Source organism: Chrysochloris asiatica, unplaced genomic scaffold, assembly GCF_000296735.1.
Source record: "Chrysochloris asiatica unplaced genomic scaffold, ChrAsi1.0 scaffold00085, whole genome shotgun sequence".
Lineage (NCBI taxonomy): Eukaryota > Metazoa > Chordata > Mammalia > Afrosoricida > Chrysochloridae > Chrysochloris > Chrysochloris asiatica.
In genome coordinates this window covers 2,557,232-2,581,383 of record NW_006408603.1, presented here as the reverse complement: position 1 = coordinate 2,581,383, position 24,152 = coordinate 2,557,232, and the positions used below count along the sequence as shown (strand labels likewise).

Genomic DNA, 24,152 nt, shown 5'->3' with positions numbered 1-24,152 from the left:
ATCATTTCTCCATTTCTTGCTCTTCTAGATCCCCAAAATGGTTTTAAAAGATGCACAAAGTGTACTCCATTTAGGCAAAAAACAACTCCCATGGAATAATTATTGCCACAGCAGTAGTATTGCACTGCAATCACAAGGTAGGATTTAAAAAACCCTCCTTAGAGTAAATTCTGGCAATGTAGAACTCTAATACTTGAAATCCAGTGCTTGAAATCTTTTACAGCATGTATTTATGTGATCGTAGTGGTGGTGGTTGTGTGCCACCAAGTCAGTTCTGACTCTTGGAGACCCTGGGCAGGGGTTCCAAGGCTGTAAATCTTTACGAGAGCAGAAAGCCTCATCTTTTCTCCCACAGGTACATTTATATAGGAAAGTGAAATCGAATAAAAAGATAACTTAAAAAAAAAGAAAGAAAGAAATCCATTCGAAAACATTGTTTCTCATAAAGTATTTGCTGCATAAGCACAAGTGAAAAATAAATTTGCTGTTTCCAACCCAAAGTAAATTAGATGAAAATGCAAAACTTCTGGCATTTATTTGCATACTGCTTTTCTTTCAAAAGCTCTTCAACACATTAGCATATTTTCATTGTTGATATTAGTACAGAACACAATTATTTTAGTCAGCAGTATTATAGTAGTTTGATTTGCAGTGCACTTGCAGTCTTCTTGATGTTGGGTGTTGTCAAGTACATTCCAACTCAGAGTGACCCCATGTCACAGCATAGAACTGGCCCATTTCTTGGCTGTAATCCGTACTGAAACACATCACCAGGTTTTTCTTCCCTAATGCTATTGAGTAAATTAGCAGCCAAGCATTTAACTGTTGCCTAAACCCAACATTGAATTAAAGATTCCAAGTTGCTGGTGGGTTCCTTGGTCCTTTGGGTTTTGAAAAACGATTTGCAAAACCTAGGAATAAAAATAAATTTAATACAAAGAGTAAGATTTTTATTAAAAAATTCATTTTTGTATGTTTTATAACATTGCAAATGTATTGCTAATGTTTTATAAAATACACAAATGCATGGATTTTTTTCAAAAGATTACACAACCTCCTAAACAAATGTAGCAATAGGTTAAAAAGGCATTTTACTAATTAAAGCTTAAGTAATAACACTAGAATACTAAGACATTTTAAATTTGTAGAGGACTTAAGCATTTAATAATGATAATAATTGTATGAAAAAATCTGGTTACAAAAGCCTCTGATAATTCAATATATAATATCCTTTTATGTGTCTTTTTACTCCCACCCGCCCACCTAAAAAACAAAAGTGGAAAATCCCAATTCCAGAAGAATAAGCACTATTTACTTTACATTAAAAATGATAGTATTAAATTCACTTATCCTCTTTGATGCATAAACTCCCTCCTTTACTAAGAAACTATGTTTGAAGAACTTAGAAAAATAAAATAATAAGCAATATTGAAAAAAATAAGTAGTTAAATAATCATCTTTATTCTCTCGTTCCCTCAAGTACTACTTCTCCCAGAGAAGGAGAATTAGGAAACTCTGACAACTTTTGAAGCTTTATTTCTGGGTACTTTAAAAAAAAAAAAAAACGTGCAGACTGATGACACTGGTTCTTTCTTACTTCAACAGCGTCCGACTTTCCCTTCCTTCGATGGAGACATGTTTTCAAGGTACCGCATTTACATTTAGTACGTTTGCCCACTGCCATTGCGTCGATTCTCTCATCGTAACCTTGTAGAACCTAGTAGAACTGCCCCGCAGAATTTCCAAAGCTGTAAATCTTTACAGAAGCAGACTGCCACATCTCTCTCCCTCTGAGAAGATGACGGGTTTGAACTGCTGACCTTTCAGTTAACAGCCAAGTGCTTAACCACGGCACCACCAGGTTAATGCTTAAACCAGGGAGCCACCAGGGCTCCTAAATCTATCAATGTTAAAAGACTGGGATTGGGGGAAGGGGCTGAGCACAGCGTACTTCATGTAGATTTTACTCCTCTGAGAGGTAAGAAAGAAGGAAAAATACTCCACTCATTTATTTCCTTAAGGTGGAGGTTCTAAGAAGTTTTCATAACTTTGACCCTCTACCCAAAACTCTAATATTTCAAACTTACACTAGAATTTCTGTGGTAAAATGAGGTAAACCATGTGTTATTCAAGCGGTATCGCTGACTAGGTAAAAAAGGAGGAAGCTATGAATATTTGTGGTCCAGAGTTGGGTGATTTTTGTTTCCCCTCCTAGGTTAACACAGTATGCTATGTGAATTTTATAAACAAAATCATTTCATAAAAATCATGCATTTGTTTTGGGAGTCACAACATTTAAAAATTTAGAGTGAATTCAATCAAAACAAAAATTCTATGGCTGAGAAAACTGAAAGCTAGGGAGTCTAGTTAAACATTTTGCCAACATGAGATAGGGATCAAAACTCAGGTGTGGCAGAAATAGGTATCTGCCAACCAAAACCATTTCATTGCTTTTTCCTCAAGAATATAATTGTACATGCATATGGGCAACTGGATGCCCAGCAAGTTTTCCAGTTTGCTTTGCAATTGAGATATTGTTGTCATTATTGCTAAGTGCCGTCAAGTTGGTTCCAACTCATAGCAACCCTGTTTAGGGTTTCTGATGAGTAGCTGGTGAGTTTGGACCACTGACCTTGCAGTTCAAATGAACCTTGAGGTCCAGTGCTTATCCTACAGTGCCACATCAGGACTGCAATTTAGATATAGGCACATTTCTAAGTACACATACAGAGAATGTGAGTGAAGGTGATATTGCCACTTCTAGACCACTGCCCCACCTCCTCTATAGTTTTCTTCATATTCTTGTCAGTAGCACTTTGGATTTGGCTGCGGCCCAATTTTGACTACACAGATACGGACAGTGCCATTAGAGCAAAATTACTCAAGGTGTGGTACAGGGACTCCAGGCAGACCCCTAGAACTTTGCAGGGACTCTGCTTTTTGGTTTTAGTAAGAATGTCTTACATAAATTAATACATTTCTTACAATGAAATTAGACAGCACTGCCTTATATAGTATCAAGATTATCTATCAGATAGAATAATTGTTGTTGTTGTTAAGTGCCTTAGAGTTGGTTCTGACTCATAGGGTTTCCAAGGATCAGCTGATGAGTTTGAACTGCTGACCTTGTGTGTTCAAACAGATCTTGTGGTACAGTGTTTTATCCCGCAGCACCACACTGGAACTCCAGATAGAATAACACAATGCTTAAAATAACATAAAAATATCCATTTGAGTTTATAACTTATTCTTGGAGACAGTTTCTTTAACAGAATTGTGCTTCATCTTTTGCTGAATGAGTATTACAAGACTGTTATTGTTGTGAAGTGCTGTCAAGTCAGTTCTGACCCACAGCAACCCTGTATAGGATTTCCAAGGGGCAGTTGGTGAGCTTGAACCACCGACCTTGCCATTCAAATGGCTTTGCAGTCTGGTGCATTAACCCACAGCGCCACACTAGGATAGAAGCAACTGCTATTCTTATTTTTAATCATACTTTAGTTTTGATTTGTTATATCTTTGATTTGAATATAAACTGGAGTATGACAGTGCCCTGGGATTTCTTCACGTTCATCTACTACCTTCCAGTGTAATAATGTGATGTTTGTTGTAAGTTGTCATCAACTAACTCTGTTGTACAGAAGCTTGGCTCCGACGGTTGGCAACTTTCTGTACAACAGTATGCTGCATCGCCCAGTCCTGCATTATCTACATGATCTTCTTCAGTCTTCTTTTATCATTGTCTAGCTTTTGCATGCATATGAGATGATTGAAAAGACTGTGGTTTGTGTTAGACACACCTTCGTCATCAAAGTGAAATTTTTATTTTTTAGAATTTCAGGGAAGTTTTTGCAGCAGAAAAAACTTGACAAAGCTTTGATTCTACTTGAGTCAACAATGAGGATGTCTGGTGGCACGGTGGTTAAGTGCTTGGCTGCTAACTAAAAAGATCAGCAGTTCGAACTCACTGCCACTTGAGAAGAGAAAGATGTGGTCATCTGCCTCCACAAAATTTGCAAGCACATATGGGAGCAGTTCTGCTCAGTCCTTCCTGTGTTGTTGTTGTTATTGTTAAGTGCATAGAGTCGATTCCGACCCATAGCAACAAGGCTGTAAATCTTTACAGGAGCAGAAAGCCTCATCTTTCTCCCATGGAACCGCTGGTAGTTTTGAACTGCTGACCCTGAGATTAGCAGCCCAATTTGTAACCACTACGCTACCAGAGGTCCTTCCTATAGGGTTGTTTTAAGTTATAATTGGCTCAATGGAAACAGGTTTATGAGATCAGTACACAGTGCCCATAGAAACAGCAGTCAAGAATTAAACAAGGTATTACATTGGACAAATATGCTGCAAAAGACCTCCATAATAATTTGATTATCTAACTTTCCCCCCAACTTGTGTTAGGCAATTCAGTCCTATGTGAGATATTAAAAAGTAGCTGAGGTCAAACTGCATGGAAAAGAATATAAACATAAGGACCTATATATACATGCAACTCTATATCATATTGAAATTTGTATTTCTTATACTACAAATGAATACCTGGTGTGGTGCTGTGGGTTAATGCGCTGGACTGCAAGGTCGGTTTGAACAGAAAGTTTGGCAGTTCAAGTTCACCAGGCGCTCCTTGGAAACCCTCTACAGGGTCGCTATGAGTCGGAACCGACTCTAAGGCACTTAACAACAACATAAATGGCTAATTCACATAGACTTTTTTTAAAACTGCAGGAAAGTGACACACATACCAAAATTCAGAAAGGAGCTGGAGTTACTTGACTGAGCAGATTCTGCAGATTTGTTTGATGAGGAAGAATTACAGATACCTAGAATCAAAAGAACAAAAAAGTTCAGGATAAGAATGAAGACAGAGTCATATTACTCCTCATTAGATCACATCATTATTGGCATTAAACATGTTCTCCAGAGCAATTAATACTCCCAAACAAATGTATTGCTATCAAATGTAACAAAATGTAAGTGCTTAAAAAAGAATCAAAACTTTATAATCTCATATGTGGGGCTTTTCTTTAGGTTGTTTTTGTGGTTTCTTTTATTTGCAACTAGATTATATAACAGCCTAACACTAAAGAGGCTTGCCAGAAGATTCAGGAATAAGTTTCATTGTATCATGAATCGACTTATTTTGAGATTTACATTTGGGTTTTGAGTACATTTTATTTTGTACTCTCATTACTCTTACTAAACCCTTTGCTTTCTACATTCATTCAACACATGATCAGTGTAAGTATTTTCTAATGCTGCTCTCTACTCCTCTTAGCAGTCTATACTTCTCCAATTATAGATGATTCTGAGTTAGACCCATAATTCCCCAGGAGCATTGCTCTGTTGCTTTATTGTTCTGTTTTATCTTTAAAATACTTAATTTTTCTTCTCAAAACTTTAATGTACTCATATCAGTATCTGATCAATTTTGAAAACATGAAAATGAGAATTTAGTCCACATTTTTTTGCATGTGAATTATCTAGCAGTGAAAAAAATTTTTCCCAAATTTAAGCTGGCTAAGAGAAAATGGGGAGAAATGATTAATTATTTTTGATTTGGAACATTTTCAGAATGCAGCATGAGGGCTGCCTGTATGTGTTTGTGTGTTGTGTGTCTGTTTATATATATAACCATGCACATAAGACTTTTGATACTAGGATTTTAGAAACTCACCCCTCCACCTTCCTGGGATGACCAGCACAGAGTGAATTTCAATATGATTCAAGTAAAGTGTGTATTTATTGAATACCTACTCTGTGCCAAGCTTAGAGGGTTCCACTGCCATATGGACCCTATAGGACAGACTGTAACTGCCCCATAGGGTTTCCGAGGTGAGGATGGGAGAAGACCAGGCAGTGTTTCATTCTATTATACACAGAAGAACTGTTGAGTTGGAACCAACTCAATGGCAGCTAACAACATAACAAATCTTTACAGAAGCAGACGGCCACACTTTTCTCCCACAGAGAAAAGCTGGTGGGTTAGAACTGCCAAGTTTTTGTTTCACAGTTGAGCACTTTATCCACTGTGCCACCAGGGTTACTCGCATTGTGGATAGAAATATGAATCAGAAATGGGTAAAGATGAAAATGTTCAGGAACTATCAATCATTTTTATATGGTATTTTCCTTGGGTAGGGGGTCAGAGGGGTTGGAGAGAATCACCCCAAAATGGAATATTGACTTTTCTACAAGACAAGGCTAAAATTCAGCACATATACTCCTACAGCTGAGGAAACTATTTTGCATATTGGCTTGGGTCTTAGTTATCTAATGCTGCCGAAAACCTGCCTCGACATAGGTGTTTGGTTCACGAGCTGGGGATATCTGGCAGCGATAGGGATAGCGAAAGAGAAGACACAGAAACACAACGAGAGAGAAAAAGAGACACCCCGAAACCAGAGTGGATGCGGGACTGGCATCAGGCAGATCCTGCATTGCAAACATCTCAGCCATGAAGGCCGTAATATTCTGCATAGTAAACATCTTGGCTAAACAGGCAGTATGGTTGCAATGCTGGACTGAGCCCCCTGCATGCTGTAACGCACACCTTGCCAGTCGTAATGCACCTGGATTCGTTCTGCACCTCCGTTTTATTTAGGGGAGGTACTTTACACAAATCTGGGTGGGACTAAGACAAGGTACAGCTAACATATGTAATTTTCCAGACATTTAGGCAGCTTTACATCGTACTTCGCAGGTTCGAATCTCATGACCGCAACTTGGTTTCTTAAGCTTAATTAACATACCTTTTAGCACCTAGCCTCAAATGGGGGACGGAAAAGGAGGATTGGGAGGAGTCCCATTGTGTCGGCTGCCCAGCCCAGGTTCTCCAGGAAAAGAGACGCCTGGGTGAATAGGGCTGCACCTGAAAACACTTTAGGGAGGGCAGTCCTATTGTCCTTAGAACAAAGACTTGGGAAGCCACCCAATTTACTTTGACTGAATTCTTTGAGGGAAGAACTTTGCCTTTTTGGAATTTTACAGTCTCGGCTTTTAGGAAAATATTACATTTATCTGTGGATCTCAAGGGCTCATGTATGCAATTAATAATAAACCTAACTGAATACTAAGATGAAAAATAGTTTGCTATGTCTGCTAGGTGGCTAGAGTTTGTTCCTCAGAGCCTGCGGCCTGTATGGTCTGCAACACTTGGGCCCACAGGGCCTCAAACTCCTGACCGGGTCTGCATGGTCTGCAGCAGTTATCTAATGCTGCTATAACAGAAATACTGTAAATGGATGATTCTGACAAATAGAAATTTACTCTCTCACAGTTTAAGAAACTCGAAGTCTGAATTTAGGATGCCAACTCTGGTAGCGTAGTGGTTACGAATCGGGCTGCGAACCTTACGGTCAGCAGTTTGAAACTACCAGCTATTCTGTGGGAGAAAGATGAGTCTTTCTGCTCCCGTAAAGATTGACAGCCTCAGAAACCCTGTACAGGGTCGCTATGAGTTGATTCCGACTCCATGGCACATAACTACCACCACCAACTCTAGAGATGTGTGTGGCGCTGTGGGGTTAATGCGCTGGACTGCAAAGTTGGTTTGCACCAACCCCAAGGTTGGTGGTTCAAGCTTACCAGTTGCTCCTTAGAAACCCTACACAGGGTCACTATGGGTCGGAACCTACTCAACAGCACTTAACAACAACAACATAGAGTTTCTGAGGCTGTCAATCTTTATGGGAGCAGAAAGCCTCATCTTACTTCTGAAGAGTAACTGGTGGGTTTGAACTACCACCCTTGTGTTTAGGAGTCCAGCATCTATCCTATAGCACCACCAGAGCTCCTTAACCACAGGCAGTGGTTAGGATTTTCAACACATCACAACATGGAGAAAAATCACATTAATACTGGAAATCCTGGTCAGGATGACCAGACTTCATCTCTCATACTTTGGGTATATTGTCAGGAGGGACAAGTCCTTGGAGAAGAATATTAAGTTTGGTAAAATGGAGGATCAGAGTAAAAGAGAAAGACCCTCAACGAAATGTATTGGCACAGTGGCAGTAGTGATGAGCTCAAATGTAGCAACGATTGTGATGTTGGTGCAGGACTGGACAATGTTTTGTTCTGTTGTGCATAGGGTCACTATAAGTTGGTACTGACTCGATGGCACCTAACAACAACAACAGTTTTGATCTTCAGGTCTGAGATAATCAAAAGAAGTTGTACTTATTGTAACCATGGCAATGAAACGATATACAATAGGATGAATGTAAAGCTAATGTTCTCCCATGTCAACTATCACATAATTCACAACAAAACATTAAAAAAAAAAAAAAAAAGTGCAGGGTGCTGGTGGATGCATGACCCAAATTCTGTCTCCTTCCCTGAACCTGGCTCCCTTCTGTATTGACAGCCAGTGTACTTAGAATAAAAGGTTGTGATTTGATTTAAAAAAAAAAAAGAAGTTGTACTTAAAAGGAAGGCAGTTGGAAATAATTCGTTTGTTGTGGATGGTTGTTAATGAGCTCTTCAAGATTTCCACTAGTGTTTTTCATCTTGAAATATTTACTTAAAAAACCTTGCGCACTCACTTTCTGTCCTTTGATACTGTGTCTTCACAGTTCATTAGACTATTGCTGATACCAACAGGGAGGAAAGTGATCACAAAGAGCATGCTGCAAATGCAAGGGTATGCTCAATTTTGTTGATACTTAGGCATCAGCAAAACAGGGCAACCAGTTGTTCAAAGCAAAGAACTATAGATGCCAAGCAGACAGGACATAAAAAAAAAAAGAGTACTACAATGGGAGGAACTGGCAGGACACTAAACGAAAATTGATACTAGCTTCAGTGTGTGATAAGGAGCTCTGGTAGTGAAGTGGTTATGAGACCGGATGCTAATGTCAAGGTCAGTGGTTCAAAACTGCCAGGGGTTTCATGAGAGAAAGAGGAAGCTTTCTGCTCCTGTAAAGATTTACAGCCTCAGAAATCCTATACAGAGTCGCTATGAGTCAGAACTGACTCCACGGTCCATAACCACCACCACCAGTATGTGATAATGTGCCGGTCAGAAATAAAGTTCACACAGTGTCATCATGAGGGTGTTTAAATTATGAGACCCCCACTACCACTTCAACATCTTCATTGACAGCTGTCTCCTGTGGTCCCTCTCTCTTGTAGAATTTCTATTATGAAGCACTAGAGGAAATAAGGGAAACACATACCAAACTCTTTCATACTTCAGAGCTTTTGCATATGCTGTTCCCTCTATCTAGAGTGCTTGTCTCTCCATTCTTTGCCTAGCTGGCTCCTCCTTCATCCTCTGGTTCGTCACTTCCTTGGGGCTTCCTGGACTACTCATTCTAAAGTGGGCCATCTTTGCTATTCTCATAATCACCCTCTAAATTTTCATCACAGTGTGTTATTATGTATGTATATATAGTTGTGAGTTTACTTGTTAGTAGCCGAATGGCTCAGTAGGCTAAAGCTTCACAAAGTCAGGGCCCATCTCTATTCTGTTCACTGTCATCTACCCAGTGACTTGCAGAATGCCTGGCACATAAAATAAATACTATTTAGTGAATGAATGAATAGCATTAGTTAGGCCTAGATGCTAGTACAAAATAACAAAAGAATCCTAATTTCATGAACAGTAAAGCCACTTTATCAAAAGACCAGCTTACGGGGATCCAGGCTAAAAGAAGAAGCTCCTAGTTAGCACAAACAATTAAGCACTAGCTAAAGTTGGCAGTTCAAACCCACCTATAAGCAATCTGCTTACAAAAGGTTACAGCCTTGAAAACCATATGAATCAGTTGTACTTTGCACACATGGAATCACTGTGAGTTAGAACGGATTCAACAGTAGCTAGCCACAATAAAAAGCTAAATGAATATACAGAAGTATGGAGTCATGAGCCACCTAGAGGGGGCAGAAGACACATCTGTAAGTACAGGTCTATCAAGATCAATCTGGGGACCCAGTTATTATTCTTCATTTAAGAACAAAAGACCAAAGGATCAAGGAGGCTGAGAAATAGAAGTATAGCTCTGCCTGGATCTAAAAAATGACCTCTGGTGGCTCTTACCTAGAGATGAGACTGGGAGTCTTTGAGTGTTCCATCATATCTTGAAGTTGTACCAACCTAAGTCTGCCTGGATTTACTGTCTTTCTTAGCTATTCTCAAAATGAGCTAGAGAAAGGAAGCTAGGATTTTCATAAGCTAAACTGGTCAAACCAATCTTTGATTGGCTACTCAAGCCACTCATTTTTATTGTTGTTTGTTTCTTTGGGGCTGTTTTATTTCCCATGGTACCTACTGTAATTTCCTTTTGAAATATTTGAATTCTATTTTGACTCACCTTGGGGAAAGGACATATTTCCAACCATACTTTATCATTTTTATTATATTTCAACGATCAGATGTGATGGCACTAGCTCAAGCATCAGGATGTTATTTAGCGTAAGGAGAAAATAAAAACACAGACGAGAGGACTAAGATTCAGCTATAAACCTTCTTACTGAGGCTATAGCTTAATCAAGTTTTCTCAGTGCCCTTGACCCTTCCTTTGGTGGTGGTGGTGGTGGTGGTGGTTAGGTGTCATCAAGTTCGTTCCGACTCATAGTGAACCTGTAAAGGTTTCCCGTGGCTGTAAAATTTTACAAGTGCGGAAAGCCTCATCTTTTTCCCACAGAACAGCTGGTGGACTCACAGTGCTGACTTTGCAGTTAGCAGCCCAATGCGTAACCCACTATAGGGTTCCTTGTCCCTCCCTATAGCACCAGTATTCCTTGTCCTTCCTATAGCACCAGTATAATGCCAAATATTGTGTGGATCCTTCATAATTATCCAAAGTAATCAAATTTTTTCAAGTATCAAATTTGTGAAAAACATATTGCTATGTTTTATGTGGACTCCTGGTGTGGCGCTGTAGGATCAGCACTGGACTTGAGAACCACAAGGTTGGCAGTTCAAACTCACCAGCTGCTCCTTGGAAACTTATACAGGTTGGCTATGAGTCAGAACTGACTCGACGAGCAGTTTATAACAGCAAGTGTTTTATGTACTTGGTAGTTGTAAGCACAAATTTCTAAGATAATTAAGTCCCCACAGTTTCAGAAGTCTATGGCTTTTATTTTCATTACAATATAGCAAAAATAGTAAGCAACAGACTTTTATTGCTAATAATACTTGGTACAAATCGAAATGTGTCAATGCTTTGCTTATTTCCTAAAATCAACACATTTGTTTCACAATATGCTTTGCTGTGACTGTTTTTAAAGAAAATATATCTGAGGTTAGACTGTGGGGGATTTTAAATATCACAAATGAATGACAGCATTTTAGGATGGGTAGAAATTTCCAAATATCACACTGATTATTATTCCTGTCTATTAAACACAAACTCTCTCACCCCTTACTCCGTGCCCAATATTAACATTGTGGAGTCCAGAAAGTACAAGACCTTCAAGTAATTGTTCTGATTCCTCGGGCCCTAGAGAGAGTCTGTTACAGAGTAACACTGTTAACTTGGTTATATAAGGAAAATTGCTTCATTGTGAAAGTGTACTCATTTACGAGTACATACTCATAAACTCTGAAAAAAGTATAAAAACTTACCTTTTTTCATATTTCGTAGAATTTTCAAGCTCTACAAAACGAAGAAAAGTAAAATGTTAAGTTTCTCCACATGAAATCCAAGATACTTTAATAAAATAGAAATATAAACCTCAGCCAAAAACATTACCTACCTAAAATAGCACAATAAAATTGCACAATTATTTTTCTATCTTGCCAGTTTTAACTCAATGAAAAGTCTCTATTTGGTCTGATCTTGTCATTTCTCCCCACTCCCAAATTTACATACTTAGAAAGAGTGCAGGACTGTTAGCTTCAAGGCTGGCTGTTCAAACCCACCAGCCTATCCTCGGAAACCCTATGATTAGAACTGACTCGATGGCATTTAACAACAGCAACAGAAATAGTTCTATCAAAATATCGGGTGAAAATGAAGTTTCTAGTTCTCTTTTTAATTCAGACCATTCCAAAACTGGCAGTAACTTGTAAAGGTAGCACTGAGATATAGCTATTCTTATTTGAACCAAGAATTTCTACCCATCATACTCTACTCAGTTTACTTAGATGGGCTTCCATACTTTTGTCTATGCTACTCTCTTCTTCCTTCAGCAAACCCATGTCTTCTGCCTCCTTTATGCTGAAGTCTCAGATTGATCACTTCCATAACTCTACCCAAATTTCTTACTCAACATTTCCTCATGTTCTTCATGGGTTATATTAGTGCTTTATTCTTTTTGATAAGTCACATGTTTTCCACAGTGTTATTCTCTTCTAGCAGATAAACTGTAGTTTTTTCAGGGCAGGTAGCTGTTTTCTGTGACATTTCTATTTTCCAAACATCTACGCCAAGCAAAATGAAGTCTTTGACAACTTCAATATTTCCTCCATTTATTTTGATGCCATTTATTGGTCCGGTAGTGAGGATTTTTGTTTGTTTGTTTGTTTTTTTGCTTTGAGGTGTTACCATACCAAAGGCTGTGGTCTTGGTCTTCATCAGTATTTTAAGTCCTCTTGGCTTTCAGCAAGCAAGGTTGTATCATCTGCATATCGCAGGTTGTTAATGATTCTTCCTCCAATCCTGATGTCAGTGCTGTTCCCCATATAATCTAGCTTCTCAGAGTATGTACTCAGCATACAGATTGAATCAGCATGGTGAAAGAATACAATCCTGGTACACACTTTTACTCATTGTAAACCATTCAGTGTTCCCTTGTTCTGTTCTAACAACTGCCTCTTGCTCTATATACAGGTTCCTCTTGAGCACAATTAAGTGTTCTGGAAAACTCATTCTCTGCAATGTTGGCATAGCTTGTCATGAGCCACACAATCAAAATCCTTTACATAGTAAAATACAGGTAAACATCTTGTCAAAGTCTTCATTTTGCTAGTACCAACTATCAACACTTAGGAAGCAGCCATCAAGAAAATGAACAATGTATTTCATTGGGCAAATCTGCTCAAGACCTCTTTAAAATGTTGAAGAGCAAAGATGTCAGTTTGAAGGCTAAGGTGCACCTGACTGACCCAAGCCATGATATTTTCAGTAACCTCATGTGCAAAAGTTGGACAGTAAATAAGGAAGACTGTAGAAACATTGATGCATTTGAGTTATGGTGTTGGAGGAGAATATTGAAAGTACCATGGATTGCCAAAAGAACAAACAGATCTAAATTGGAAGAAGTGCAGCCCGAGTGCTTGGAAACCAGGATGGCCAGACTTCGTCACTCATTCTTCAGACATATTGTCAGCTATCATGTTTGATAAAATGGCAGATCGGAGTAAAAGAGGAAGACCCACAGTGAGATGAATTGACACAGTGGCAGCAGCAATGGACTCAAATGTAGCAATGATTGTGAGGTTGCTGCAGGACTGGGTGGTGTTTCATTCTGTTGTGCATAGGGTCACTGTGAGTCCATTCTGACTCAATGGCACCTAACAGCAACAACAAACATCTAATAGAAATGTGCTATTCTATATAGTATATCTAGTATGTAATTGTTTAATTTTAATTTATACTTAAAATAACTGATTTATAATTCAATCCGAATGTACATAAAGAAATATAGTTAAATTTTACCATCCCATTCTTGTTCCAGTGTGGCACTATAGGGTAAGCACTGGACTAGTAACCTCAAGGTTGGAGATTCAAACCCAGCAGACAGCCATTGGAAACCCTATACAGGTTCGCTATGAGTTGGAACCAACTAGATGACACTTAACAACAGCAACGTGCTTATTCCTCATCTGCCCAGTTTCTAACTCATCGCTCTAGATAACCATTTTGTTAGTTTCTTCTTCTTCCAGGGTTGAATGAAAGTAAATACAAATAGAGATATTTCCCCCTTTTAAGTAAAAGTTGATGTTTTTGTTGTTAAGTGCCATTGAGTCAGTTTCAACTCATAATGACCCCGTAGGGGTTTCCAAAGAGAGGCTGGTGGGTTTGAACCACCAACCTTTGTAGTCCGGTGCTGATCCTACAGTGCCACGCTGGGACCAAAAGTTATTAAATTACATATAAAGACATCAAGAGTCCTCATTTGATTTTTAGCTTTATATTATACCATTGTATGGTTGTATGATATGATTTTGAATTTATTTCATCCGTCCCTCTAATGATTAAGATTTGTATTGTTTCTAGTCATCTGCTCTTATAAATTATGCTGCAGTATTTAACCTAGTATACATTTCATTTATGTGAGAGCATATTTGGATAAATTCCTAGAAGGTACACTCGTTGGATCAAAGGATATGTGCATTTGTAATTCTGTTAAAACATGCTAGATTGTCCCGTTCTGTAGAACCTGTATTACTTGACATCCCCACCAACAATGTGGAGTAGGCTGACTTCCCTACTATAGTGCATGATCAAGCTTTTTCAATTTGCCAGTCTGATAGATCAAAATAGTATGTTACTGTGGTTTTGTTTTTGCATCTCTCATTATGAATGAAGCTGAGCATATCAAACATTTAAAGGTTATACCATGTGTATTTTTTTTTTTTTTAACTATCTGATCATGTATTTTGCCCATTTTTCTTTTATGGTTATTGTTTTCTATGAATTTCTAGGAACTCTTTATATACTTGAGAAATAACCCCTTTGGCTATGATGCCAGTTGTAAATATTTTTCTCCAAAAAATTCTTTATATTTTTATTTTTAAGGTGTGGTGTTTTTTTTGCCATTGAGCATTTTATAGTTAGTAATTTAACTAAATTCATATACATTTTTTATGAAATTTTAGATTTGGGGTCATAATTATAAAGGTCATTCCCACTCCCAGAATATAAAGGAATCTTCTATGTTTTTTTAGTGCGTGTATGGTTTTGTGTTCTTTGTTTAATTTAAATATTTTATCCATCTAGAATTTATTCTGGCATAGGTGTGAGCTATGGATCCCACTTCAGCTTTTATTTCTCCTCTCCCCCAGCTAGGCAGTTATCCAGCTGATTTAACACCAATTTTTAAAATGTCCATCTTTTCCCACTGCTCTGAGTTGCCACCTTCATGATATGCTTGTTGTTGTTAAGTGTCGTCGAGTCGTTTCCAACCCATAGCAACCCTGTGTAGGGTTTCCAAGGAGCAGCTGGTGAGCTTGAACCGCCAACCTTGCAGTTCAAACTGACTTTGCAGTCTGGCGCATTAACCCACAGCACCACACCAGGTCTCATGATATGCTAAATTCCTAAAAATATTTGGATCTCTTTCTGTACTTTTTGCGCTGTTCTGCTGGTATGTGGTTATTTTCATGCACCAGTAGTTAAGGCTTTACAATGCTTTAATAAATGATACGGTTATTCTTCTCTTTTCTTCTTTAAAGTTTCCTGGCTATTCTTGCTTTTCTCCTCCCCGCCCCCTACCATGTTTGGATTATTATCTAGTTCTAGGGGGGAAAGTTGATATGTTTATTTGGCATATTTTAAATGTATAAATTAATCTTCATGGTGGTGGTGGTTGAGTGCCATCAAGTCGTTTCTGACTCATAGCAACCCTGAATAGGGATTTGAAACTGTAAATCTTTATGGGAGTAAAAAATTAATCTTAGTGAGAAAGAAATTCTTAACAAAGTTGTATCTTTTTCTTCTTTTTGATTTTGTTCTATTAACTTTGATTACTTTAAGACCAGCAATCTATTGTGAAGATGTTTCATCTAATTTTCTATCCTAATGATAAGAGGAGGAAAACCTTCGGTAATGGAGTTTTTTCCTACAACTCCCATCTTCCTTACCCTACTCCTTGTGAAAGTTTTCCCAGGAGTCTTCAATATCTGCTTTGAAGATGTTGAGTTTTCCATGGTGTCATCACAGCCAGCAGAATAAGCTTCTCCAGATTGGGCTTGCATACCTAAAAGACAGACAAGGGAGGAAAAAGAAACATTTTGGTGTATAGTTTCTTAAGCTTCCAGGTTAACATGTACAAATGTATATTCAGTAGTCCTTAGCTAGGCTTGATGGCACTTAACAACAGCAACAAAGGCCTTTTTAGACTTTATTTTTATTATACATTATGCTTTTTTAATGTATTCTATTTATCCTACTTAATTATTCTTTTCTGATTAGGTTCTACTTTATTTTTAACCTTTAACACTCTCATTTTTATAACTTTTTAAAAGAGGAAGTACTGCCACTTACAATCTTCATCAGCAAGAAAGAAGGACTCTAGGGTTCTTTCTGGAAGTGGAGGTGGTGGGGAAGAAGAACGACATTGCTGTAGATCTATGGTAGGAAGAACATATAAAACAAAGAAATCTATCAGTTAAAATTCATAACCAAAGACGCCTTTTGGCCTTAGAGAACTTTTTAAAATTATTCAGTATCAGTCTACAACCACCAAATAAATTGTCTGAATGATGACTACAGACCCCTGAACGATGGGATTTTCTGTTCTGACCTGAGTTCTATCCCTTGATTGTGTTTTGTTTTTTAACTTCCACTATTACTGCCTTTTAGTCCTGGTGTGGCGCTGTGGGTTAATGCACCAGAATGCAAAGGCGTTTGAACTGCAAGGTTGGTGGTTCAAGCTCACCAGCTGCTCCTTGGAAGCCCTATACGAGGTCGCTATGGGTTGGAATAGACTAGATGGCACTTACCAACAACAACATTACTGCCTTTTAGTATCACTATCATTATAAATCTGATCTTGTCTATGAACATCTGCAAGAGAACATCTGAGAATGACGACATTAGCAAATAATGCATTGCAACATTGTGTAGGAGCTCTGGTAACGTAGTGGTTGCAATTAGAAACTACCATCTGTTCCGCAGAAGAAAGATGAGGCTTTCTGCTCCCGTAAAGATTAGCAGCCTTGAAAACCCTGTGCAGGGTCACTATGGGTTGGAAAGACTCCAGGGTACTTAATAAACATAGTACTAATCATCAGATATATGAAAACAACAACAACAAAAACAGATGGTCAGAAGCATGGTTTGTGGTGACTAGAATATGTGGTAAGTCAGGAACTGACTACCTGTGGTGATCAAGAACTTGGTTCATCTAGTTCTTTAACTAATGAGTCTTTGAGTCATCAAAAACTTACATTTCACTCACAAAAGTATTCTTCCAAAGAATTTGAATTTGAATTGAATCAAGCTTCTAGATCTAACTACCATTTACAGGAAATTCTGGGGGTAGAGGAATATAGTAAATAAAACCATGAAGATACAATTAGACAAATACAGAATGTTAGCAGTCTTTAGGACAAGTGATCCACTCACTCTTTTGAACAAATAAATAGCATGGGAAAATATAAAAAATGAGGGAAACTGTTATACATGAAAAATTTTAATATATTTTAATAATATAAACATATAAACTAAATGCAGTGTATGGACTGAATCCAGATTCAAATAAACCTAACTATATAAAAAGACATATTTATGGTAACTGGAAAAAGCTCAATTCAATCTGAATAGAAGCAAAATTTTAAAAAGATTCTATTTGAAATAACATTTTTAAAAAAGGGTTATATATCAAAGATCAGAATTCTAAAATCTTGTCTTCACCTTGCCTTTGACAAAATAAAACTTTTAGCTTGGGAAAAGAATTCTGGTATGGTGCTGTAGGATAAGCACTGAACTGCTAAACAACAGGTTGGAGGTTCAAACTTACCCTCATCAGAAATTCTATACAGGGTCACTGTGAGTTGGAATCTACTCCATGGCACTTAACAACAACAAAAAGCTCGGGAAACCAAAAATAAATCAATAAATAGATGTCTCCTGAGGTGAATTACTTGAAACTTAATGAGTCATTTTTACAGTATAGATTCTTAGAGCTAAATGTCATCTTAAGCCAAATGAATTTTTTTTTTTTTACCTGATTTGGAACAACGGAGTTTTACACTCTAAAAAAGAGAAAGAAGAAGTCAGACAAGAATATATACATAAATCTGTACAAATTCAAAGCAATAAATGGTATATTTGAAATTATATTTCATATGCTTATAGAGAGAGTTAGAGTCCTGGTATGGTGCTGCAAGGTAATGTGCTGGACTGCAAGGTAGGTTTGAACTGCAAGGTCAACGGTTCAAGCTCACCAGCAGCTCCTCGGAAACCCTATGAGTCAGAACTGACTCGATGGCACTTCACAGCAACAACAAATGACTAATATAAACAAGCTATCTACTTATGCAACATTTCTTATTTTCTCCTAACCATCCTAGACTCAATTCGTATTTCCTCTTTCACTAAATCTTCTGTAATCACTTCCAGCTAGAAAATATCTCACACATTCCAAGTCACTTTTTATATTTAATGTGGCACTGGTCATATTTGCCTTGTTATAACAAATATAGACAAAAAAAATGAAGACTTGTACCTATCCTGTATCTCCAGATTGGACTATTCGTTCCTTAAGGATAAGAATTGTGTCTTAGACATCTTTTTACCTCTCTCCCTCTAATATATTATCTTATAAATAGTAATCTCTGGTTATTATTTACTGAGTGCTATGTGTTCAAATGCAGTAATCGACTGGATGCAAATGTGGGGAATAAAAAAAGTCATTGGCCTTGCATGGTCTAAGTCTTACAGGGTCATTAGATGTTCCACTCCAGTCCAGTGATGCATCCGTTTTTACCTTCACAATTGAAGATAATGGTTTGGGAGCACTTGGTGGGTATTCTCCTGGAAAAAAAAGCAAAAACAGTTCAATTCCTAGAAGCACTGTTATTTTAAGAAAGCAAATGTTACTGAGCAATAGCAGACAGGACACAGAACCAGAGGTAATCTGGTTCATCCACACTTACTGAACTGAACTCACCTGCTTCCTCAACCACAATGAAAGATTCAGGTGTCCGTTCTGGCAGTGGAGGGGGTATTTCATCATCTATCTTTGGAGAAGTTGCTATTCAAAATGTCAGAGATATAATCACGAGTTTTAAATAAAACAATCCAAAGAAAATTCTTATATCCTAGTCTAGATTACATTCCTTAAAGAACTCTTAATATTTATATTAGTACCTGTTCATTCAAGGAAAAAAGAAATGATCTCATGTTAAGCTGAAAATTTAGGAGGTGTTTGCCATTTCTTCAAACTATTACTTCTTTTAAAATCCCAAAAGTATTTCCATTGAGTTGCTGAGTATATTAGAAAGCACCTTGACATGGCAAAACTTCAGTTACATGATAAATAAACTTACAAACATTTTAGCATCTGTCCTTAGTTCTACACAGACGCCAAGAACATAGATGAATTTCCTGTTTGCAAAACAACAGTATAACCGGGTCTTCTACATTTCTGTAGAAATGTACAGAATTTTTATAGAAAATGATGTCTAACATGCTGTTGTAAGAAACTACCACCAGATGGCACACATGTCAGTGTTGCTACAATCCTTGAAGTGAACAGTATTTTTTGTTGTTTGTTAATTTTATTGCTAATGAGAGAAGTCTTAAGTATTATGGATGTCTAGAAAAAGAAAATACCTTTAAATTTTAAAAAATGAGATCAAAGTATATAAAATATTCAACGAAAGAACTTCCTAGGTCCAGATAAAATATTTTTGTAACAAAGCTATAAATGAACCACACCTCTGGTTTTAAAGAAACTCTATAAACAGATGATGATATAGAACAAGTTTTCTTTATTTCCTATTCAGGTAGAATTTTTTTTTTTTTTTGTAATTATCTAATGAAATAACTAAGAGATTTAAGCTTACAATTTGCTTTCCTTTACCTTCTTCAACATAAAATTATTCTAACCATGTCTAACAAGAAAGCCACTTCTGCTTTTAAATCACTCAGTAGAACACAGCAGTGTGTATAGTAAGCAAAATATCCACAATCTTAATAGAGATAAAGTATGAAAATAAAGGTGTACATAAGATTAAAAATTCCAAACAGAATATTGAGCACATATTCTTATCTAATAAGTCTCTGGAGTCCTGGTATGGCAGTGTAGGGTAAGCACTAGACTGCTAACTGCAAGGTTGGTGGCTCAAACCCACCAGCCACTCCTTGGAAACCCTATATAGGGTCACAATGAGTCAGAGCCAACTTGAGGGCACTTAACAACAGTATGAGTTGGAATTGACTTCACAGCACACAACCACCACTACCCCCCACACACACATTTTAATACTGCTCTTCTCAACTTGCCTACATCATTAAATTGTTCCTGAAATTTATTTGAGGAGGAGGAGGAGCACTAAGAAGAAAGAGAAGGGAAGCAGGAAGGAGAAACCAAATCTACAGAAATAAAATGAAATCCAAACTGGCATACCAACTTAAAAAACAAACAAACAAACAATAACTTACCCACTGTCTTCTGGTTCGGTGGTGGGGGAAAATTAGTTGGAGAATTCAGTGCCAAAGAATTATGTGAATTGTAATAAGAGAAAAGGGTTGTAGACGATGTTGACAGCAAAGAACAAGGAAACATGGCTCCATCCTGCTTCTCAGGTAAATCAAGAGACATTTTAGAATCAGCACGACCTGGAGGCACTGGTGAAAAATAAGGATCTTCTACTAAAGACATGTAGGAATATGCACTAGGACCAGGTTGCTTTCCATTAGAGGCATTATGTATTTGGTATTGAGGGTCATTTGGCAGTGAGCAATTCAGTTCTGCTGATGAAGCATACATCAGACAAGAATTGTGCCGTTGACGTTCCATATAAGAAATATTTTCATTGCTGTCCAATTCCTTCATGTCTCTTTGCTGTATCAACTCAAAGGGAGTTGATTTGGTCCGTATAATTGGCTGCTTTGGATGAAAATATTTTTCTGCAGTATTTATAGGTTTTGAATTTGGACATGCTCCAGACAAAATGGAGCTCAAGTCCAAACTCTGATGCTTCTGAAGAGATTCCCCAGTCATTGGAAATTCCTTTGTCTCCCATTGCATGGCTCTGTCGGAAATTTTGTTACAATCACAATTTAGTTCCAAAAAGTCAAAAGATGTGCACCGTGCAGTAGGGTGCAAAACACACCTTTCCCTCTCACTGATTTCAGAAGTCCTCTGGTCAAAGGAAAACGCCCCTGCTTTTTCCACTTTTGTTCCTGGTTTGTTCTGTGTGTTCATCATCGTTGCTTCGTTTATGGAGCTAAAACAGAAAAAGTAATGATGAGGTCTCCTACAATCATAATAAGTTACAGGCATGAGATTCGCCTCTCACACACAATATTTAGATGGTGTATAAAACTGTACTTACCTTATTGATAAACTAAGAGAAGAACAGCCTGCTTCTAGAGTGGAATTTTGCTCAGGAACTGAATACTTTGCTTGAATCTTCAAGAGAAATAGATTAGAGATTGGTTTTTAACATTGGCAAATGAGATATTTGGGAAGATAAGGAAAAATTCATCAAATAAACTATTTAAATGGATACTGGTGGCATCGTTGGAGTCCTGGTGTGGTGCTATGGGTTAATGCGCTGGGCCGCAAAGTCGGTTTGAATTACAAGATAGGTGTTTCACCAGCTGCTCCTCGGAAACCTTATACAGGCTCGCTGTGAGTCGAAACTGACTCTACAGCACTTTACAACAACAACAAAGTGGCATCACTTGGTGGGGTAAGGGGCAGGGGTGTGAACTGCACCCCCTGACACTGTTAGAGGAAGTAACACCAAAATGACTCCAGAGTCTACAGTGGTTGTGACTCACAGGCCAGGGTGCAAGGGGAAGGACAGGTAAGGCAGTGGCATCACTAGGCTTGATGTCACTTATTGTCCAGTGTGAAAACTCGTCACCACTATCACCCCCTGACAGTTAGGAGGTTACTGCACTGGGGGACACCAGCCCAGTGATGCCACTGACCGATGCTTTCATATCAGCAATTCAGAAGTTGATGGAGCCCTGGTGTGGCGCTACAGGTTAATGCACTGGGACTGCAAGGTGGCTGGTTCAAGCTCACCAATTGCTCCTTGGAAACCCTATACAGGGTTGCTATGAGTTGGAACTGATTCGACATCACTTAGCAATAACAACAACAGTCACAAGTCAGAAATAGTCCTTTAGAAAACACAAAGATTTAAAATGATTCATGAAGGAGTTACATAAGCTTCCAAACCATTGAGCCTAGTAAGAATGTATCTACCCACTGAGATCAAAAGGATTAGAATAAAGAATTAATGGTGTTATAGAAACTCAAGAGGATTTGCTTGCAGCATGATCCTTTCAAATGTGGAAGTTTAAATATGTTCTTGGGACATATTTATTCTCAAGAGCCCTCTGCTTTCAGAAATTCCATCACCTCAACCCTAAACATTAATAGATGCCTTTCCAGTCTCTCTTTCTATCTCTCTTATCTCTTCTTTTTCCATTCACAAGCTCCAGCTACATGCATTCTCTTGCCATTCCCCAAGCACAGCAAATTTATTTCCAATTCAAAGTTTTGATACTTACTGTTCCCTCTGATTCAAATATTCTTGCTCCAGATTTTGCATGGCTGACTTTAAAGTAATTAGATTTCTGCTTAAGTGTCATCTGCCGTAAGGAAACCTTCCCTAACCATCCAATCCAAAATCATACTCCCACGTAACTGACCCTAACTGATCAGCCACCCTCAGTCTCATACACTGCTTTGTTTTCTCCATGGTAATTATTACTTTATCATGTTAGTTACTGTAGCTCACAGAGTCTAAGACACCTTTGAATGTGTCTGCATATATACACATATGCTGTTGTTCAGTGCCATCGAGTTGATTCCGACTCATAGCGACCCTGTATAGGGTTTCTGAGGAGCGACTGGTAAGTTTGAACTGCTGAGCTTGGAAGGTTGCTTACAACCTTGTACTTATCCTACAGTGCCACACCAGGACTCGTTATACATATAAATCTTGCCTTCAGAGTTGTTAAAATGTCACTCAAAAAAATCACTATCTATTGTAAGATATCACCAATTATAAATAGCATCATAATTTCAGAAGATGCTAAAATGTGCAGAAACATGTGTCTTAAAAATATAATATTTGAATTTGATTTATTTTTAATCTTTTTTCCCCCACAAAACTGTAAGCTCTATTAAGATTGGAACTTATCTTGTTTATTACTGTATCATCAAGACTTAAAACAGTGACTGGCATATAATTATGAACCTCAAGGTTAGCAGTTCGAAACTACGAGCCATTCCACTGGAGAAAAATGAGGCTTTCTAGTCCTGTGAAGATTTACAGCTTTGGAAACCTTATACAGGGTTGCTATGATTTGGAATCAACTACACAGAGCATAACCACCACCACCATGACCTAACCCTGGAGTCCTGGTGTAGTGCTGTAGGATAAGCACTAGTCTGCTAACCGCAAGGTCAGTGCTTCAAACCCATGAGCCGCTCCTTGGAAATCCTATACAACTCACTATGGATCAGAACCAACTCAACAGCACTTAACAACTACAGAAATGATCTAACCCTACCCTATCTAAACTTTGTTTTCCACACACCCCAATGTAATATATATGCTTAATAATAAATGACATCAAGAACATCATACGTGAAGAGAGCAAAAAGTCATTAAGAATACAAGAAAGAAGGAAAAGGTCAAAATGGATGTCAGAAGAGACTCTGAAGCTTGCTCTCCAGCATAGAGATGCTAAAGCAAATGGAAGAAATGACGAGGTACAAGAGCTGAACAGAATATTTCAAAGATCAGCTCGAGAAGATAAAGCCAAATATTATAATAAAATGTGCCAAGATCTGGAATCAGAAAACCAAAAAGGAAGAACACGCTCAGCATTTCTCAAGCTGGGGGAACTGAAGTAAAAATTCAAGTCTTGACTTTCGTTATTCAAAGATTCTCTGGGCAAATTATTGAATGATGCAGAAAGCATCAAGAGAAGATAGAAGGAATACACAGAGTCACTGTACCAAAAGGAAATGGTCCATGTTCAACCATTTCAAGAGGTAGCATATGATCAAGAGCCAATGAAACTCAGGGAAGAAGTCCAAGGTGCATTGAAGGAATTGGCAAAGAATAAGGCACCAGGAATTGATGGACTCAAAATTGAAATCTTTCAAGAAAGTGAGGCGGCACAGAAGGCACTCACTCATCTCTGCCAAGAAATTTGGAAGACAACTATCTGGTCAACTGATTGGAAGAGATCCATATTTGTGCCCATTCCAAAGAGAGGTGACCCAACAGAATGCGGAAATCATCGGACAATCTCTTTGATATCTCAAGTGAG

General features: G+C 38.0%; 1 protein-coding gene across 3 annotated transcripts in view; it reads right to left on the bottom strand.

The window, feature by feature from the left end:
* Positions 1-846: 846 nt before the first annotated feature.
* PTPN22 (protein tyrosine phosphatase, non-receptor type 22 (lymphoid)) overlaps positions 847-24,152 on the bottom strand; it is a 58,001-nt gene continuing 34,695 nt past the window's right edge. For 2 of the 3 annotated variants that reach the window (XM_006865896.1, XM_006865898.1), the window contains 10 exons: positions 21,185-21,261; positions 20,289-21,076; positions 18,793-18,876; positions 18,541-18,656; positions 17,848-17,875; positions 16,164-16,247; positions 15,761-15,876; positions 11,579-11,609; positions 4,749-4,826; positions 847-911 (listed from right to left, as the gene is read on the bottom strand). In XM_006865896.1, coding sequence (XP_006865958.1) covers positions 847-911; positions 4,749-4,826; positions 11,579-11,609; positions 15,761-15,876; positions 16,164-16,247; positions 17,848-17,875; positions 18,541-18,656; positions 18,793-18,876; positions 20,289-21,076; positions 21,185-21,261 — 1,467 coding nt within the window. The remainder of the gene's footprint in view (positions 912-4,748; positions 4,827-11,578; positions 11,610-15,760; positions 15,877-16,163; positions 16,248-17,847; positions 17,876-18,540; positions 18,657-18,792; positions 18,877-20,288; positions 21,077-21,184; positions 21,262-24,152) is intronic. The other variant, XM_006865897.1, reaches the window with a different exon arrangement.